General features: G+C 34.8%; 1 protein-coding gene across 7 annotated transcripts in view; it reads left to right on the forward strand.

Annotated features, from left to right (window-relative positions):
- AKAP6 (A-kinase anchoring protein 6) overlaps nt 1-15,131 on the forward strand; it is a 500,699-nt gene that overhangs the window by 432,132 nt on the left and 53,436 nt on the right. For all 7 annotated transcript variants that reach the window (XM_058738770.1, XM_058738775.1, XM_058738774.1 and 4 more), the window contains one exon: nt 4,401-4,616. In XM_058738770.1, coding sequence (XP_058594753.1) covers nt 4,401-4,616 — 216 coding nt within the window. The remainder of the gene's footprint in view (nt 1-4,400; nt 4,617-15,131) is intronic.

Raw genomic sequence — 15,131 nt, forward strand, 5'->3', positions numbered from 1 at the left:
TTGTGTTAAACTGAAGCCAATGTCAAAAAGGATGTTACATCACATTTGGCTAATAATAGAGTGGCTTAAACAGTCAAAAAGGCTGACAGAATGTCAGGAGGGGAGAAAGAAAAACCCTCATTAAAAAAATAAATAAACAGGGGCACCTGGGTGGCTCAGTTGGCTAAGTGTCCAACTTCTGCTCAAGTCTTGATCATGTGGTTCACCAGTTCGAGTCCTGCTTTGGGCTCTGTGCTGACAGCTCAGAGCCTGGATCCTGCTTCAGATCCTGTGTCTCCCTCTCACTCTGCCCCTCCCCTGCTCATACTCTGTCTCCTGTCTCTCAAAAATAAATAAAAATGTTAAAAATAAACAAACAACTAAATAAATAAAAGACCCCCCCCCAAGATAGACCAAAAACATCCTTTGCATCACCATTGATTAATTGAAAACCAGACCGTTTATACGTGTGATAGAAAAACCTTCAGCCTGTTGGCAACTCTATTGTAACACGTCGAAAAAGATGTGTTTAGAAGGTTGGATATCCGATTATTGTAAAGGAAAACAATGACTTAGAAATTTTGATTTTTACTTTTCTACACTTCTTATAGCAAGTCTGCCTTTTTAATAACACGAGAAAATTGAATAGAAATTTAAAATAAATAAGGGATTAGAAATTTAAAAGTAGCACACCAAACTATATTCTACCAATTGGATTCTGAAGTGTTGTAAGACAATGACCTCCATACTAAGAGGTAGTCTTCTAAGAAGACATTGCCTAACCTAACAATGACCAAATAATAGGACAACTAATACAAAAACATTTGGAATCTCTTTCTTAGACATACTGATAATTAGTGGGATTTTTTTCTTTCTTTTTAAATTTCCTTTACTCGGGGCACCTGGGTGGCTGTCAGTTAAGTGACCGACTTCAGCTCAGGTCATGATCTTGCCGTTTCTGAGTTCAAGCCCCATATTGGGCTCTCTGCTGACAGCTCAGAGCCTGGAGCTGGTTTAGATTCTGTGCCTCCCTCTCTCTCTCTCTCTCTCTCTCTGCCCTTTCCCCACTCATGCTTTGTCTTTCTCTCTCAAAAGTAAATAAACATCAAAAAAATTAAAAAAATAAATTTCCTTTACTCTTCTTGTCTTTATACTTTTCTGTGAAGGCAATATTACTAGGCTTGAGAATCAAGCATATCTCATCAGATATCAAGGAAAATGCTTCAGAATTGGCAATAATGAAAAACATTACAAATTTTTCTGTTAATTACTTCCTGTCCAGTTGCTTCACTGTCTCTTCTCCCTAACACACTAGGTGCTCCCACTGCCCCAGGCTACTTGCTTCCCGAACCTTCTATCTTTATAACCACAACCATTCAGCTTGGACCATCTGGTTTCCATTATTTCCCTGGAGATTTCACCAACTCCTCCAAAAGCAACTTGCACAAACATTCTGTTAACAGGTCTCTCTCTACATTACTCTTGGTACCATGCTTATTTGTGGATAGTCCACCTTCAGTAGACCTCAGCTCCTTGAGAGAAGGAGCAGAAACTTGCTCCTGTTTGAAGCCTCCATGAGTAAACCACTGCCTAGCAGACAGAAGGTACAATGCACATTTGAGGAAGTCTAAGAGGCAGGGATGAGTTTATCTTATTTCAGTGCCTTGCTTAGGTTATTTAGTTTGGATTTGTGTTTAAAAGTGCTTTTCTCTGAAAATGTAAGCCAGGAGTAGTTACAATACTTATTTGTTCCTGTGTAGTTACATTTAACATTTTTCTGTGCATAGTTTATCATGGAAATAACGTAAACTACTGACTCTAAGAAACATCACCAGAAAATGCACTGGTTTTATTGAGTATGTGTTTGTGATTATAAATAAATATGTATATTTTAATGGTTGTCATGGAAACTCATTTATGTAGAAGAATGTTATTTTATCAGTTATATCTCCTAGATATAAAAAACTATCAAAAATTATGTTGGCATTTAAAATTCTCAATTTTTGCCTCCTTTTTAAAGTAGTGTTATTTCCCACTGTACATATAGGATAAATTATTAATCCAGAATGTAGACCAAGTTCTTTAGATATTTAAAGTAAGAGAAAAAAAAACTGTGGAATTGTGAAGATCCCAAAATTAGGTAGTGAATGTCAACATTCAATAAAATCCTATATTGAACATCAAAAACAGCTTTCACAGTTTTTTACCTGGACTGACTCACATTAAGATGTGGGTTGGGGTTCATCTGGATACTTTAATACTGGGTGCATTCTAGATACTCATAAAAAGATTATGGCCAGTGACGTTTATGAAAATTTCCCCTAGTGATCTCACATGCCCTGTTTCAGAACTTCAAAAATGCCTTTAAGGTGCATGAAGCTTATTTGGGCTACTTTGTAAATGTTACCAATGTGGCTGTGCTAGCTACACACATACGTTTAGTGCTGTCCATGGCAAATTTTCATTTGGCTAAGAGACATGGGGACTTTTTGCTAGCTTGATGAATGCAGTTACTGGTCTAGTCAACTTCAAACAGAGTTTTGCAAGATCCAATTTTATGGTATGGAAATATCACTCTTGATTTTTCTAGCCCTTTATTGTTAACAAATGTATAACAAAACAAAACAAAGAAATCCTCAATATTCATATTCATAGGACTCATTTCAATGAATTTCAGTTGGCTATATTATTATCTTGAAATGTTAATATTGGATCAAAATTTGGCAGGTATTAATTGGACTTGACAGTTTGACTTGCTCAACAGTTCTAGAGCAAGAGAGCAAATTGTGTGTGTGTGTGTGTGTGTGTGTGTGTGTGTGTGTGTGTATGTGTGTGTGTGTGTGTGAAAGAGAGAGAGAGAGAGGGAAAGAGAGAGAATGTATTTAGGAGGGGGAAGTTAGCAGGATGGGAGGAGATGGAAACAATGCTTTTTGCTTTGATAGGCCCTCAAGTTTTATCTTTGAATGTCTAGGGGTTTCTCCTCATTCAGCCTTGAACAAATGAATAGCATCAGTAAAGAAATTTGTCAGACCTGGTGGTTATATTAGGAGTTATGTAGGAAAATAATAATGAATGCTAGGAAAATAAATAAGGGTAAGTTCAGGAAACATAACTAAAAATGCTGCACTGGTGTAAATTGAATAATAAAATTCCTAGTCATATTTTGCCATAAATAGAGGTTTGGGAATTTGTCATTCACCTTATTTAAAATTCAGAAATATTAAAGGTACAGTGTTCTTTCATTACAGAAATAATAGAATTTCAGCTATTACGGAGCTAGGGTCATTTAAATGGCTACTGCATGTATTATATCAGTAAGTGGAACATCTGTATGAAATGTCCACCTGCTGATCTACTACCACTCTGTGCACATTTCAATGAACCGCATTTAATCATTTTAAGACTTCTACTAATGAAGCCTTATCTAGATTAACATTTTAAGCACAAATACGTTTAGGCATTAAAACTCTCACACTAAATGAAATTGCATTGTCTTGTTTACCCTTGTTGATTAATAAGCAATCTGTTAACTGTTAGAACAGTCCAATTGTAGCAGTAGAAGGAGATTAGTAATTCAGTGATGTTTGTGGATATAATCATCATTTCTCCTGAAGGCTTTGAATTAGAATATCACTTACACACTATCCGTAGGCAAAGAAAAGATATAATATTTTTAGACATGTGTACCCACTATTTTGCTTGAATCGTTCAGCTTAGGGTCACTGCAGCAATACAAATGCTTCTGGGGGCAAAATGCTATTTTGATGCATGCATATCCTTCTTAAAATGTGTGAATGTCTATTAAAAGAAACAGCAACCAACAAATAGTGCAGTAATAATCCAGTATCCTAATTTCTGTTCTCAGAACATTATTGCTTTGTTAATCAAGCTTCGGAAGAGAAATGTTGCTTATCCATTTTTCCCCAATAATAGATGTTAGGTATGAAACTTCTCTGCAATCTTATTTAACTTATTCCCAGCCAGTAGAAAACTAAACTTTTGGCCTCAAAAAATCTAGGAGTAAGTTTGGAAAATTTCCATTTCCTTTTGGAGCACTTCTCTATCTTTTGTGTTTCCTGTCACCTGGAATTAAAGCAGGTCAATCTGTTTGGCATTCATATGACCTAAATTTCATTAAGTTGTAAATTGTTAATCACCTAGGTGTCCAGGTGGGACCCAGCGTTTTAGATGGAGAAATCATTGAAAAAAAGGGAAGAAGACTGGGATGCAGCTACATTCTTTGGCATTAGTTGGGTATCAGTAGACGGTCTCCAATCTAAAGGCAACTCCAGAGCCATTCTTGTCTTATTCATAGCCAAGCATATCACTATAATTTGAAATTATGGTGGAAGTAGGTGTTTCAATTTGGGGGGAATTATGCTTTATAAACACCCACGGATCAAGCCCTTTCTGTGTTGCAGTCCCTCTGTGGTGAAATCAAACAGCGACGACGTGGAGTGGCCTCCATCCTGCGATTGTGCCAGCATCTTCTGGATGACCGGGACACTTGCAATCTGAACGCAGACCACCAGCCCATGCAACTGATCATTGTAAATCTTGAAAGAAGATGGGAAGCCATTGTCATGCAAGCTGTTCAGTGGCAAACACGGCTACAAAAGAAGATGGGAAAGGAGTCTGTGAGTGATACTTTTTTTTTTTTAAGCATAATGGTCTCTTATTTTTCTCAGAAAAAAATTATTTCAGAACTTGGAAAATGTATTCATCTTACAAGTCGTTTTGTGAAAGAAAGAGATAGATCTCTCCAACCACTAGATGAAATTCCATTTGTCATAGCACAGAGATTTATTTGCCTACCAATAAGAAGTGTTTCAGTGTATCTCATTGTCTTGAAAAAAATCACAGGAAGAGTTGGCTTAATCTTGCCAAACTAAGCCATTAATTCCTTCAGTCATTCCTTCACCAGTGATACTCTTTAATCATAAAATACCCCATGAAGATTTTGTTAGAAGGCGGCTTTCTACTCTGAAAGCACGTGTAGCAATGTGTATGCTCTATGAGGCATTGCTCTATGAGGCAATGACATAAAGTATACTGCTTACCTTTTCATTACATGATGACTCAACACTGTTCGTACAACAAACTCCATTTCTTTTGCTTAGAGCTTCTTTTGACAGATATGCATTGCTGAGAGCTAGAAAGTTTCCTCTGTAAATTCTAATGCAGTGTTCAAGGTAGGGGTAGGGTCCCTTTTAAGAATTTTCCAAGTTGATTATAAGTTCAAACCATTGATACATGAAGGAAATATATGTGACTAAGGTTGTTTAATAATAGTAGAGAATAAGTTCTTGTCCAGAAAACCTTCATATTCTTAATAGAAAAGATTTATTGATAAAAAATTACATTCCCCAAATGACTTTGAAGTCACTGACCATTAGTTGAATACCTAATTTTCATGTTTGACTTACATAAATGAAACACATACATACATACATGGAATGGAAAGTTATTGTTATATGTTTATATTATCAGTTCTATGGGTTTGGAAAGTCCAAGATTCAAAACTGAAAAATCAAATGTAATAATCCTGCCACTGAAAAAAGTCTTCTCCTGTGAATTCTAATTTTAACAAATTCTTAATATTTGCTGTCTGATGTGTTTGGCATTGGGGACTGGGAACAGAAGGGACCATGAATCAGTAAGCCTTCTCACTTTTTCTGCATCTGCAGCTATGTTGAGTCTAGGGGGTGATAGTATCATCAACAGTTCAATTTAATTGTTTTGAGCTGAAGTTGTTAAATTTCTTAAGACTTCAAGTTATTACCAGTAATCAGAGTCTATATAATTGGATGTCTTTCCTGGAAAAGACCTATGAAGCTATTTAGCTAGTGTGTTTTTTCTTTCTTTCTTTCTTTCTTTCTTTCTTTCTTTCTTTCTTTCTTTCTTTCTTTCTTTCAGTGTTTGGAAGGGCAAAAGAGGTTATTTTTTATTCTATAGTTTTGAAGCCTCTAAGCATAGTAGTGACCATAATAAAACTTACACAAAAACCATCTGCACCTGGAGAAGCTCTGACATTTTGGAAGCATTCAAGCTGCTTTGGAGGAGACAAAAATGGCTTTCTTTGGGGATTTACTTGAAATCATATGATCAGGGTTGCAGGACTAGATCTCTGTGGACTAGATGTAGACATTTTTATCCTGCTTCTGTGGTAGAAGTAAGCTTTCATTTTAAAACCCCGGCTACTTCTTAGAGGCTCAAGCTAACACATAGAGGTAGATATAAATTGCAGGTAGAGAAAAGTCTCCCCTTTTCTTTAGGTTGTCTACTGAGTGTGTAGGCTTTTGGAATGATGGAGGTAGCAAATAAGGTCTGTGCTAAACAAGGTTGAAAATCACTGTCAAGAAAAGGATAGAGCAGAGTAAGACTAATGGCAACAATTCAGTCAGCAGAGGGTACCTAATTAAGTTGGAGATAATTCTTGCTTCTGATCTCTGTTGTTTAGTAAAGAGTCCATATTGCTTTGATGGGCAAGCAACCATTGACCATTGTGGGAGGCTACCTATGCAGAAAATCAGAAGTCTCTAACTGGTCTGTTTGCTTGTTTATCATATGCCTCACCCTCATGCCATCCCCTTGGTCCTTCATGCACAGGGACTTTCAGTGCCTGTTTGCAAGGCCTGGGACGTACTTGCACATGGTAGATGTTTGACAGATATTTGCTAAATGAATGAGTACATGCATTTATTTAATACATTTTCTTTTATTCTGACATTTGGTTTAAAACTATATCTACATTCATGATCACGGTTCGTATTCCCCCAACATGGCTTTGAGTATTATTACATTTCTATAAGGCTATTCACCTTCATGAGACCACCAAGAAGATGCCTTTTGACCTGTGTGATGGTGGTGTTTCCAATGACAGTGACAATGTTTCCAAGTTCTAAAACATGATGTGAAGTATCTGGTGGTATACTCTTTTCTTCAAAAGTTATTTCTGAAGGAAATTCTGTATGAGCTATTGGATAAAAATGTGGACTAGGTCAATTTGATACCACACATTAGTAAAAGAAAGTATAAGAACCGCATAATCCTCTCGATAGATATAGAAAAAGCATTTGACAAAATACACAGCATCCTTTCTTGATAAAAACTCTCAAGAAATTAGGGATAGAAGGATCATACCTCAAGATCACAAAGGCCATATATGATAGACCCACCACTAATATCATCCTCAATGGGAAAAAACTGAGAACTTTCCCCCTAAGGTCAGGAACTCAACAAGGATGTCCACTCTCACCACTGTTATTCAACATAGTGTTGGAAGTCCTAGCTTCAGCAATCAGACAACAAAAAGAAATAAAAGGCATCCAAATTGGCAAGGAGTGAGTCACACTTTCACTCTTTGCAGACAACATGATACTCTATGTGGAAAACCAAAAGACTCCACAAAAAAAACGCTAGAACTGATCCATGAATATGCTAGAGTCACAGGATATAAAATTAATGCATAGAAATCGGTTGCATTTCTATACACCAATAATGAAGCAGCAGAAAGAGAAATCAAGGAATCAATCCCATTTACATTTGCACTAAAAACCATGAAAGGAAATAAGCCTAACAAAAGAGGTGAAAAATCTATACGCTGAAAACTATAGAAAGCTTATGAAAGAAATTGAAAAAGACACAAAAAATGGAAAAAAATTCTAATCCATGCTCATGGATTAGAAGATCAAGCATTGTTAAAATGTCAAAACTACACAAAGCAATCTACATATTCAATGCAATATCTATCAAAATAACACCAGCTTTTTCACAGAGCTAGAACAAATAATCCTAAAATTTGTATGGAACCAGAAAAGACCCTGAATAGCCAAAGCAATCATGAAAAAGAAAACCAAAGCTGGAAGTATCACAATTCTAGACTTCAATCTATATTACAAAGCTGTAATCATCAATATAGTATAGTACTGGCACAAGAACAGACACTCAGATCAATGGGACAGAATAGAGAACCCAGAAATGGACCCACAAACATATGGCCAACTAATCTTGGACAAAGCAAGAAAGAATATCCAGTGGAATAAAGACAGTCTCTTTAGCAAATGGTTTTGGCAAAACTGGACGGCAACATGCAGAAGAATGACCAGGACCACTTTCTTACAATGTGCACAAAAATAAACTCAAAATGGATGAAAGACCTAAGTGTATTACAGGAAGCCATCAAAATCCTAAAGGAGAAAACAGGCAACATCCTCTTTGACCTTGGCCACAGCAACTTCTTACTTGACATGTCTCCAGAGGCAAGGGAAACAAAAGCAAAAATGAACTATTGAGACCTCATCAAGATAAAAAGCCTCTGCATAGTGATGGAAACAATCAGTAATACTAAAAGGCAACCAATGGAATGGGAGAAGATATTTGCAAATGACATATCAGATAAAGGGTTAGTCTCCAAAATCTATAAAGAATTTGTCAAATTCAACACCCAAAAAACAAATAATCCAGTGAAGAAATGGGCCAAAGATATGAATAGACACTTTTCCAAAGAAGACATCCAGATGGCTGACACATGAAAAAATGTTCAACATCACTCATCATCAGGGAAGTACAAATCAAAACCTCAATGAGATACCACCTCACACCAGTCAGAATGGCTAACATTAACAACTCCAGCAATGACAGGTTTTGGCAAGGATGCAGAGAAAGAGGGTCTGTTTTGCATTGCTGGTGGAAATGCAAACTGGTGCAGCCACGCTGGAAAACAGTATGGAGGTTCCTCAAAAAATAAAAAATAGAACTTCCCTACAACCTAGCATTTGCCCTACTAGGTATTTATCCATAGGATACAAAAATGCTGATTTGAAGGGGCACATGCACCCCAATGTTTATAGCAGCACTATTGACAATAGCCAAAGAATGGAAAGAGCCCAAATGTCCATTGAGTGATGAATGGATAAGGAAGATGTGGTATATATATAAAATGACATATTACTCAATGAAAAAGAATTGAATCAAAAAGAATAAATCTTGCCATTTGCAACAGTGTGGATGGAACTAGAGTGTATTATGCTAAGTGAAATAAATCAGTCAGTGAAAGACAAATACCATATGACTTCACTCATATGTGGACTTTAAGATACAAAACTGATGAACATAAAGGAAGGGAAGCAAAAATAATATAAAAACAAGGAGGGAGACAAACCATAAGAGACTCTCATATACAGAGAACAAATGGGTGTGGTGTTGGGCGGCAGGGGGGATGAGCTAAATGGACAAGGAGCCTTAAGGAGGACACTTGTTGGGAAGAGCACTGGGTGTTATATACAAGTGATGAATCACTGAATTGTATTCCTGAAATCATTATTACACTATATGGTAACTAACTGGGATTTAAATTTTTTTTAAATGTGGACTAGGTTCTGATACTGCAAATTAGAAGCTCTGATTCAGTCACTGTGTTATAGGATTGTCTTCATTAGTCATTTTGGAAATAGCTTATATAAGAGATGTCACTTAATCACATATGCAGTATTCCTTATGGTTCAATTGACATCTGTTTATGTGATGATTCGATTACTATTGGTCTTCTCCATTGGTCTGAAGAAAGCAGCCACATAGACAGTTTCTGTTCACCTCTGCATTCCTAAAACTTCACATATGGTTTAATAGGTACTTCATAATATTTGTTAAATAAGTGAATTTTCTCTAAGAGATACTCTATAGTAGTCAGTGTTAGAGATCCAGCAGTAAATTAGATCCCTTCCCCTTCCTTAAAAAGCACAGCTCGAAAGATAATACAAATGTACAAATAACTATCATACTAGGTAATATTCATAGCTAATTACAGACAAAAATATGGAAAAACTTTCCATAATATTCAGAAAAATTTAGGTAAGTGTATAAATGTCAAACTTCCCTATTACCCCTAACTAGGTAAATAATGAATATATTTATCTCTTTTTCAAAAGTTACAAGAAAGCAAGAGATCTTGCATAAAACCTCCAAAGCACCTTTCTCCCTTATCAAGTATCTTGACAAATCCCAAAAGTATCTTTTTCCCTTATCAAGATTTTGAAATTGCATAATTATTTTACATTACACTTGTTCTTCATACATTTAAACTCTTTACCCAGACTTACTTTTGTGTGTTTGTGTTTGTGTGTGTGTGTGTGTGTGTGTGTGTGTTAACTGTAATATTGATGTGTGTCCATACTTTTCAAGCTTTAATTCTAATTTTCATTTGAATTGTATCTTTTGGTTTTTTTCTTTCCTAGTCTTCTGCCTTCTTTCTTTGTGAGCCAAAGAAACTTGAGCTTTGTTCCTTTTATTCCTTTCGTTGATTCAGGCCCATATCTTGACTGACAGTACTATACATTTATGTTACCTTAAGCCATCCCATCTTCCAAAATAGCATTCTGAATTTATTATGTGTTTATTATAGAGAACCAAGATTTTACCAGTTTAAATAACACTTCTTACAATAGATGAAAATTAAAATGTATAAGACAATCCATTGTAATGACAATCATCCATACCAATAATCTATAAATTTACTCAGAACAGTGTTTCTTATCTTTTAATAAAGAGGCCATAACTCCTTGATGAAGGCTGTGGGCCTTCTTCCTCTTAAAATACATAAGCAGATATCCACTTTCAGCCAAGATAAAGTATGAGATCATGTTTACCCTTGTACCTGAAACAACTAAAAAACTGGGTAAAATCACATTAATTTTTTTTTTTTTAGTTTTGAGAGAGAGAGAGAGAGAGTGAGCAAGTGGGGAGAGGCAGAGAGAGAGGAAGACACAGAATCTGAATTGGCTCCAGGCTCTGAGTTGTCAGCACAGAGACCAATGTTGGGCTTGAACCCATGAACCATGAGATCATGACCTGAGCCGAAGTCATCCACTTAGCTGACTGAGCCACCCAGGTGCTCCCAAAATCACAAATTTTAACCTTGCATGTGAAATGAATGAAGTGATACTATGGTTACCCAATTTTCTGCCTAGAAATTCCAAGGCACAGCATATGGAGAGGAAGTCTATGCAGATTCTGGCAGTCTCACTGAGTTGAGGAGACAGGTCTGGGAGTCTGAGGAGGCCAAGACAGCTAAATGTGCTATAGGACTATATCTATTTTGCTATTTGCTATAGAGTACTAGAGAGGAGAGAGCTGCGGAGAGAAGCTAACTTCCAAGAAGTTAGACAAAAATATTGTGCATATTAAGTATAAACATTGAAGATATCTGTCAAAAATCAAACTTTTACAGATAAAAACTATGATAACTGAGATGAAAACTACACTGAGTGGTATTAACAGACAATTAAATATTGTAGAAGTGATTCATAAACCTGAAAACGTAACAATAGAAACTGTCTAAAATGAAACACAGAGGAAAATAAGACAAAATAGAAAACAATGCATGAGTGAGCTGTGAGATAACTTTAAGCAACACAATATATATGTAATTGGAATCCCTAAAAGAAAGGACATAAAGAGAAGCAATTTTTGAAGAAATAATGGCCAAATTTTCCAAATTTGATGAAAAGTATAAACTTATACTTGTCAGTAGACTTTAGGCACAATAAACATGAAAAAAGTACACAAGGGACATCATAACCAAATTGATTAAAACCAGTGATAAGGGAATACCTTCAAAGCATGCAGAGAAAACAGAGTTATTATTAAGAGTTATAGCAGACTTATTAAGAGTTATTATTATTAAGAGTTATAGCAGAAATCTTTTTCAAAACAATGCAGATCAGGAGACAGTGGAGCAACATCTTTAAAGTATTAGGAAAAAATAACAACCAAGAATTCTACACACAGAGAAATATTCAAAGAGAAAGATAAAAACAGTTTTCAGACATCAAAAGAAGAAAAAAATTATCACCAGCAGAGCTGCATTACAAGAAATGTTAAGAGAAATTCTGCAGGCAAAAGAAAAATGCTATCAGTGGGAAACTTGAATCTGTACAGAGGAATGTTAAGTACTGGAAATGGCTACTATGTAGGTTAATATGAAACTATTTTTGTATTATTTAAATCTCTTGAATTGATAATAGGTTGTTTAAAACAAGATAGTAGCAATGTATTGTGGGATTTACAAAACATGTAGAAGTAAAACATATGACAACAATATCACAAAGACCAGGAAATGGAATTATACTGTTGAATGGTTCTTATACTACATGTGGTAGTATAATATCATTTAAAGATAGATTGTGAAAACATAAAATGTATACTATGACAAGAAACTGTATCTAAAAGTCCATCAAGGGAAATGAAATCATTAACCATAAACACACACACACACACACACACACACACACACACACACAATGCAGGAAAAAAGGGAAAATGGGAATAAAGCACAGGTGTAACAAAGAGAAAGAAGTAAGGTGGAAGATTAAACCAATCATATAAGTAATTCTACTAAGTGTAAATGGACTAAAAACTTCAATTAAAAGGCAGTAATTGTCAGGTTGGATTAAAAAAACAAGATTGAGCTATATGTTGTCTATAATAAACCCACCTTAATTATAGACAAAATAGGTTAAGTATGGAAAAACATACATTAAACTAACACAACTGTTAATATGTAACAGATTTGATTTCAAAGCAAAAATATTATAAGATGTAAAGAAGGACACTTTTTTTAATGATAAAGATGTTAATTAATTTAGAGGACACACCATTAGTAAATGTTGATGTTCTAATAACAGAACTTACATGAGTCAAAAACTGATACAAGTAGGCAGGGATACACAGTTTTGGAAAGAGATTCCAACACTTTTCCTCAATAATTGGCAGAATAAGCAGACAGAAAATCAGTAAGAATATAAAAGCCATAAACACTCCATAAATGAACTTGATCTAACTGACATTTAAAACACCTCATCCCACAACAAAAAATATACTTTATTTTCAAGTGCACACAGAACATCTACCAAAAATGACTCTTTTCTGAACCACAGAATAAGTCTAAAATGTAAAAGGACTCATATTATACAAAGTATGCTCTCTTATTATAATGGAATTAATTTAGAAATAAATAATAGGCATATATTTATAAAATCCTCAAATATATGGAAACTAAATAGCAAATTTATATACAACTCATGGAACAAAGAAGAAATTAGAAGGGGAAATTATCAAGTGTTTTTGTACTGAGTAGAAATAGAAAAAAATTAAAATTTGTGCCACCAAAATTTGCTATTAAAATAATGATCTTAGCTTTCACCATATGCAACTAGAAAAATAAGGGCAAATTAAACACAAAGTAGGTAGAAGAAGGGGGGGCAAGGAAATAAATATCAGAGCAGAAATCACTGTAATTGAAAACAGAAAAACAATAGAGAAAAAAATCAATGAAATAAAAAAACCTGTTTTATTGAAAAGATAAAAGCTTTATCAAGACTGATCAGGGAATATGGAGAAAATACACAAATTATCAACATCAGGAATAATAGATAGACATCACTACATATTCTACTAATATTAAAAAATATGAAGGGAATATTATGAATAATTATGCCATTAAGTTCAACTATTTAGATAAAATAATGTAGAAACTTTATCAACTTAATAAAGGATGTATACAAATAATCTATTTTTTATTTTTTATTTATTAAAGTTTATTTATTTTTTTAGAGAGAGAGAGTGAGTGGGATAGGGACAGAGAGAGAATCCCAGGCAGGCTGTACATGGTCAGCATGGAGCCCGATGTGGGGCTTGAACCCATGAACCAAGAGATCATGACCTGAACCAAAATCAAGAATTGGATGCTTAACAGACTAAACCCACCCAGTAACCCCTACAAATAATCTAAAGCTAGCATATTTAATGGTAAAAGACTGAATACTTTTCTCCTAATATCAGTAGAAGGCAATGATGTCCATTTTCACCATTTCTATTTAACATCGCACTGGAAGTTTTAGCCCATACAAGAAAGCAAGGAAAAAAGGAATTAAAGGCATGCCACTTGGAAGATAAGGGACCAAATTATCTTTACTCACATGCTTCATGATCATCTATGTAGAAAATGCTATAGATTCTCCAAAAAAAAAAAAAAAAGATCCTAGGGCTAGTAAAAGACTTTAACAAAGTTATAGTATACAAAACCAATATACAAACATCAATTGTATTTTTATGTGCTATCCATGAACAACCAGAATTTGAAATTAAAAAACCAGTATCATTTATAATAACAGCAAAAATACGAAATACTTAGGGATATATCTCACAAAATACATGAAGACCTATTCTCTCAAAATTACAAAATATTGGTGACAGAAATTAAATAACTAAATGAGTGATGAAGTATACTGTGCTCATGGATCATAAGGCACAATATTAAGATATCAATTCTCCCCAGATTTATCTGTAAGATCAATGTAATTCAAATGACATTTCAAGTAATGTATTTTGTAGAAATTTATGAGCTGATTCTAAAATTCACATGGAAATGCAAAGGCATTAGAATAGTCAAAACAATTTTGGAAAAGATGAATAAAGTTAAAGGACTTACACCTCCTGATTTCAAGACTTAAAGCTACAGTGTTTGGGAGAGTATGGCTTTAGTGTCAAGGCCAAGAAATAGATCAATAGAACAGGGTAGATATTTCAGAAATAGAGCTGCACAAAAATGGTCAATTGATTTTTGACAAAGATGCAAAGGCAATTCCAAGGGTAGTCCTTCACCAAATGATCCTGGAACAATTTAACATCTATATGCACAAATATGAAATTGAACTCCATATTGCATGCACCATCCTGAAAAATTGAAGTCAGGGAACCTGGGTGACTCAGTCAGTTGAGCATCTGAGTCTTGATTTTGGCTCAGGTCATGATCTCATGGTTTGTGAGTTTGAGCTCCGCACCAGGCTCTGCACTGACAGTGCGAGGCCTGTTTGGAATTCTCTCTCTCCTCTCTCTTTTCCCCTTCCATACTCTCTCTCTCTCTCTCTGTCTCTCAAAATAAATAAATAAATAAACATTTTTTTAAAAAGTTTAAAAATAAATGAAGTCAGAATGGATCATAGATGTAAATGTAAATGTAAAACAAAATAGAAAAAAAATTATAGGGTAAAATCTTTGTGACCACTGGAGGAATTATGAAGTGTAATGAGGAAGATTTTGGGGATGGTAAATATAGTCATGATCTTGATTGTAGTGATAGTTTTGTGGGTATA

This window comes from Neofelis nebulosa, chromosome 7, assembly GCF_028018385.1.
Source record: "Neofelis nebulosa isolate mNeoNeb1 chromosome 7, mNeoNeb1.pri, whole genome shotgun sequence".
Classification (NCBI taxonomy): domain Eukaryota; kingdom Metazoa; phylum Chordata; class Mammalia; order Carnivora; family Felidae; genus Neofelis; species Neofelis nebulosa.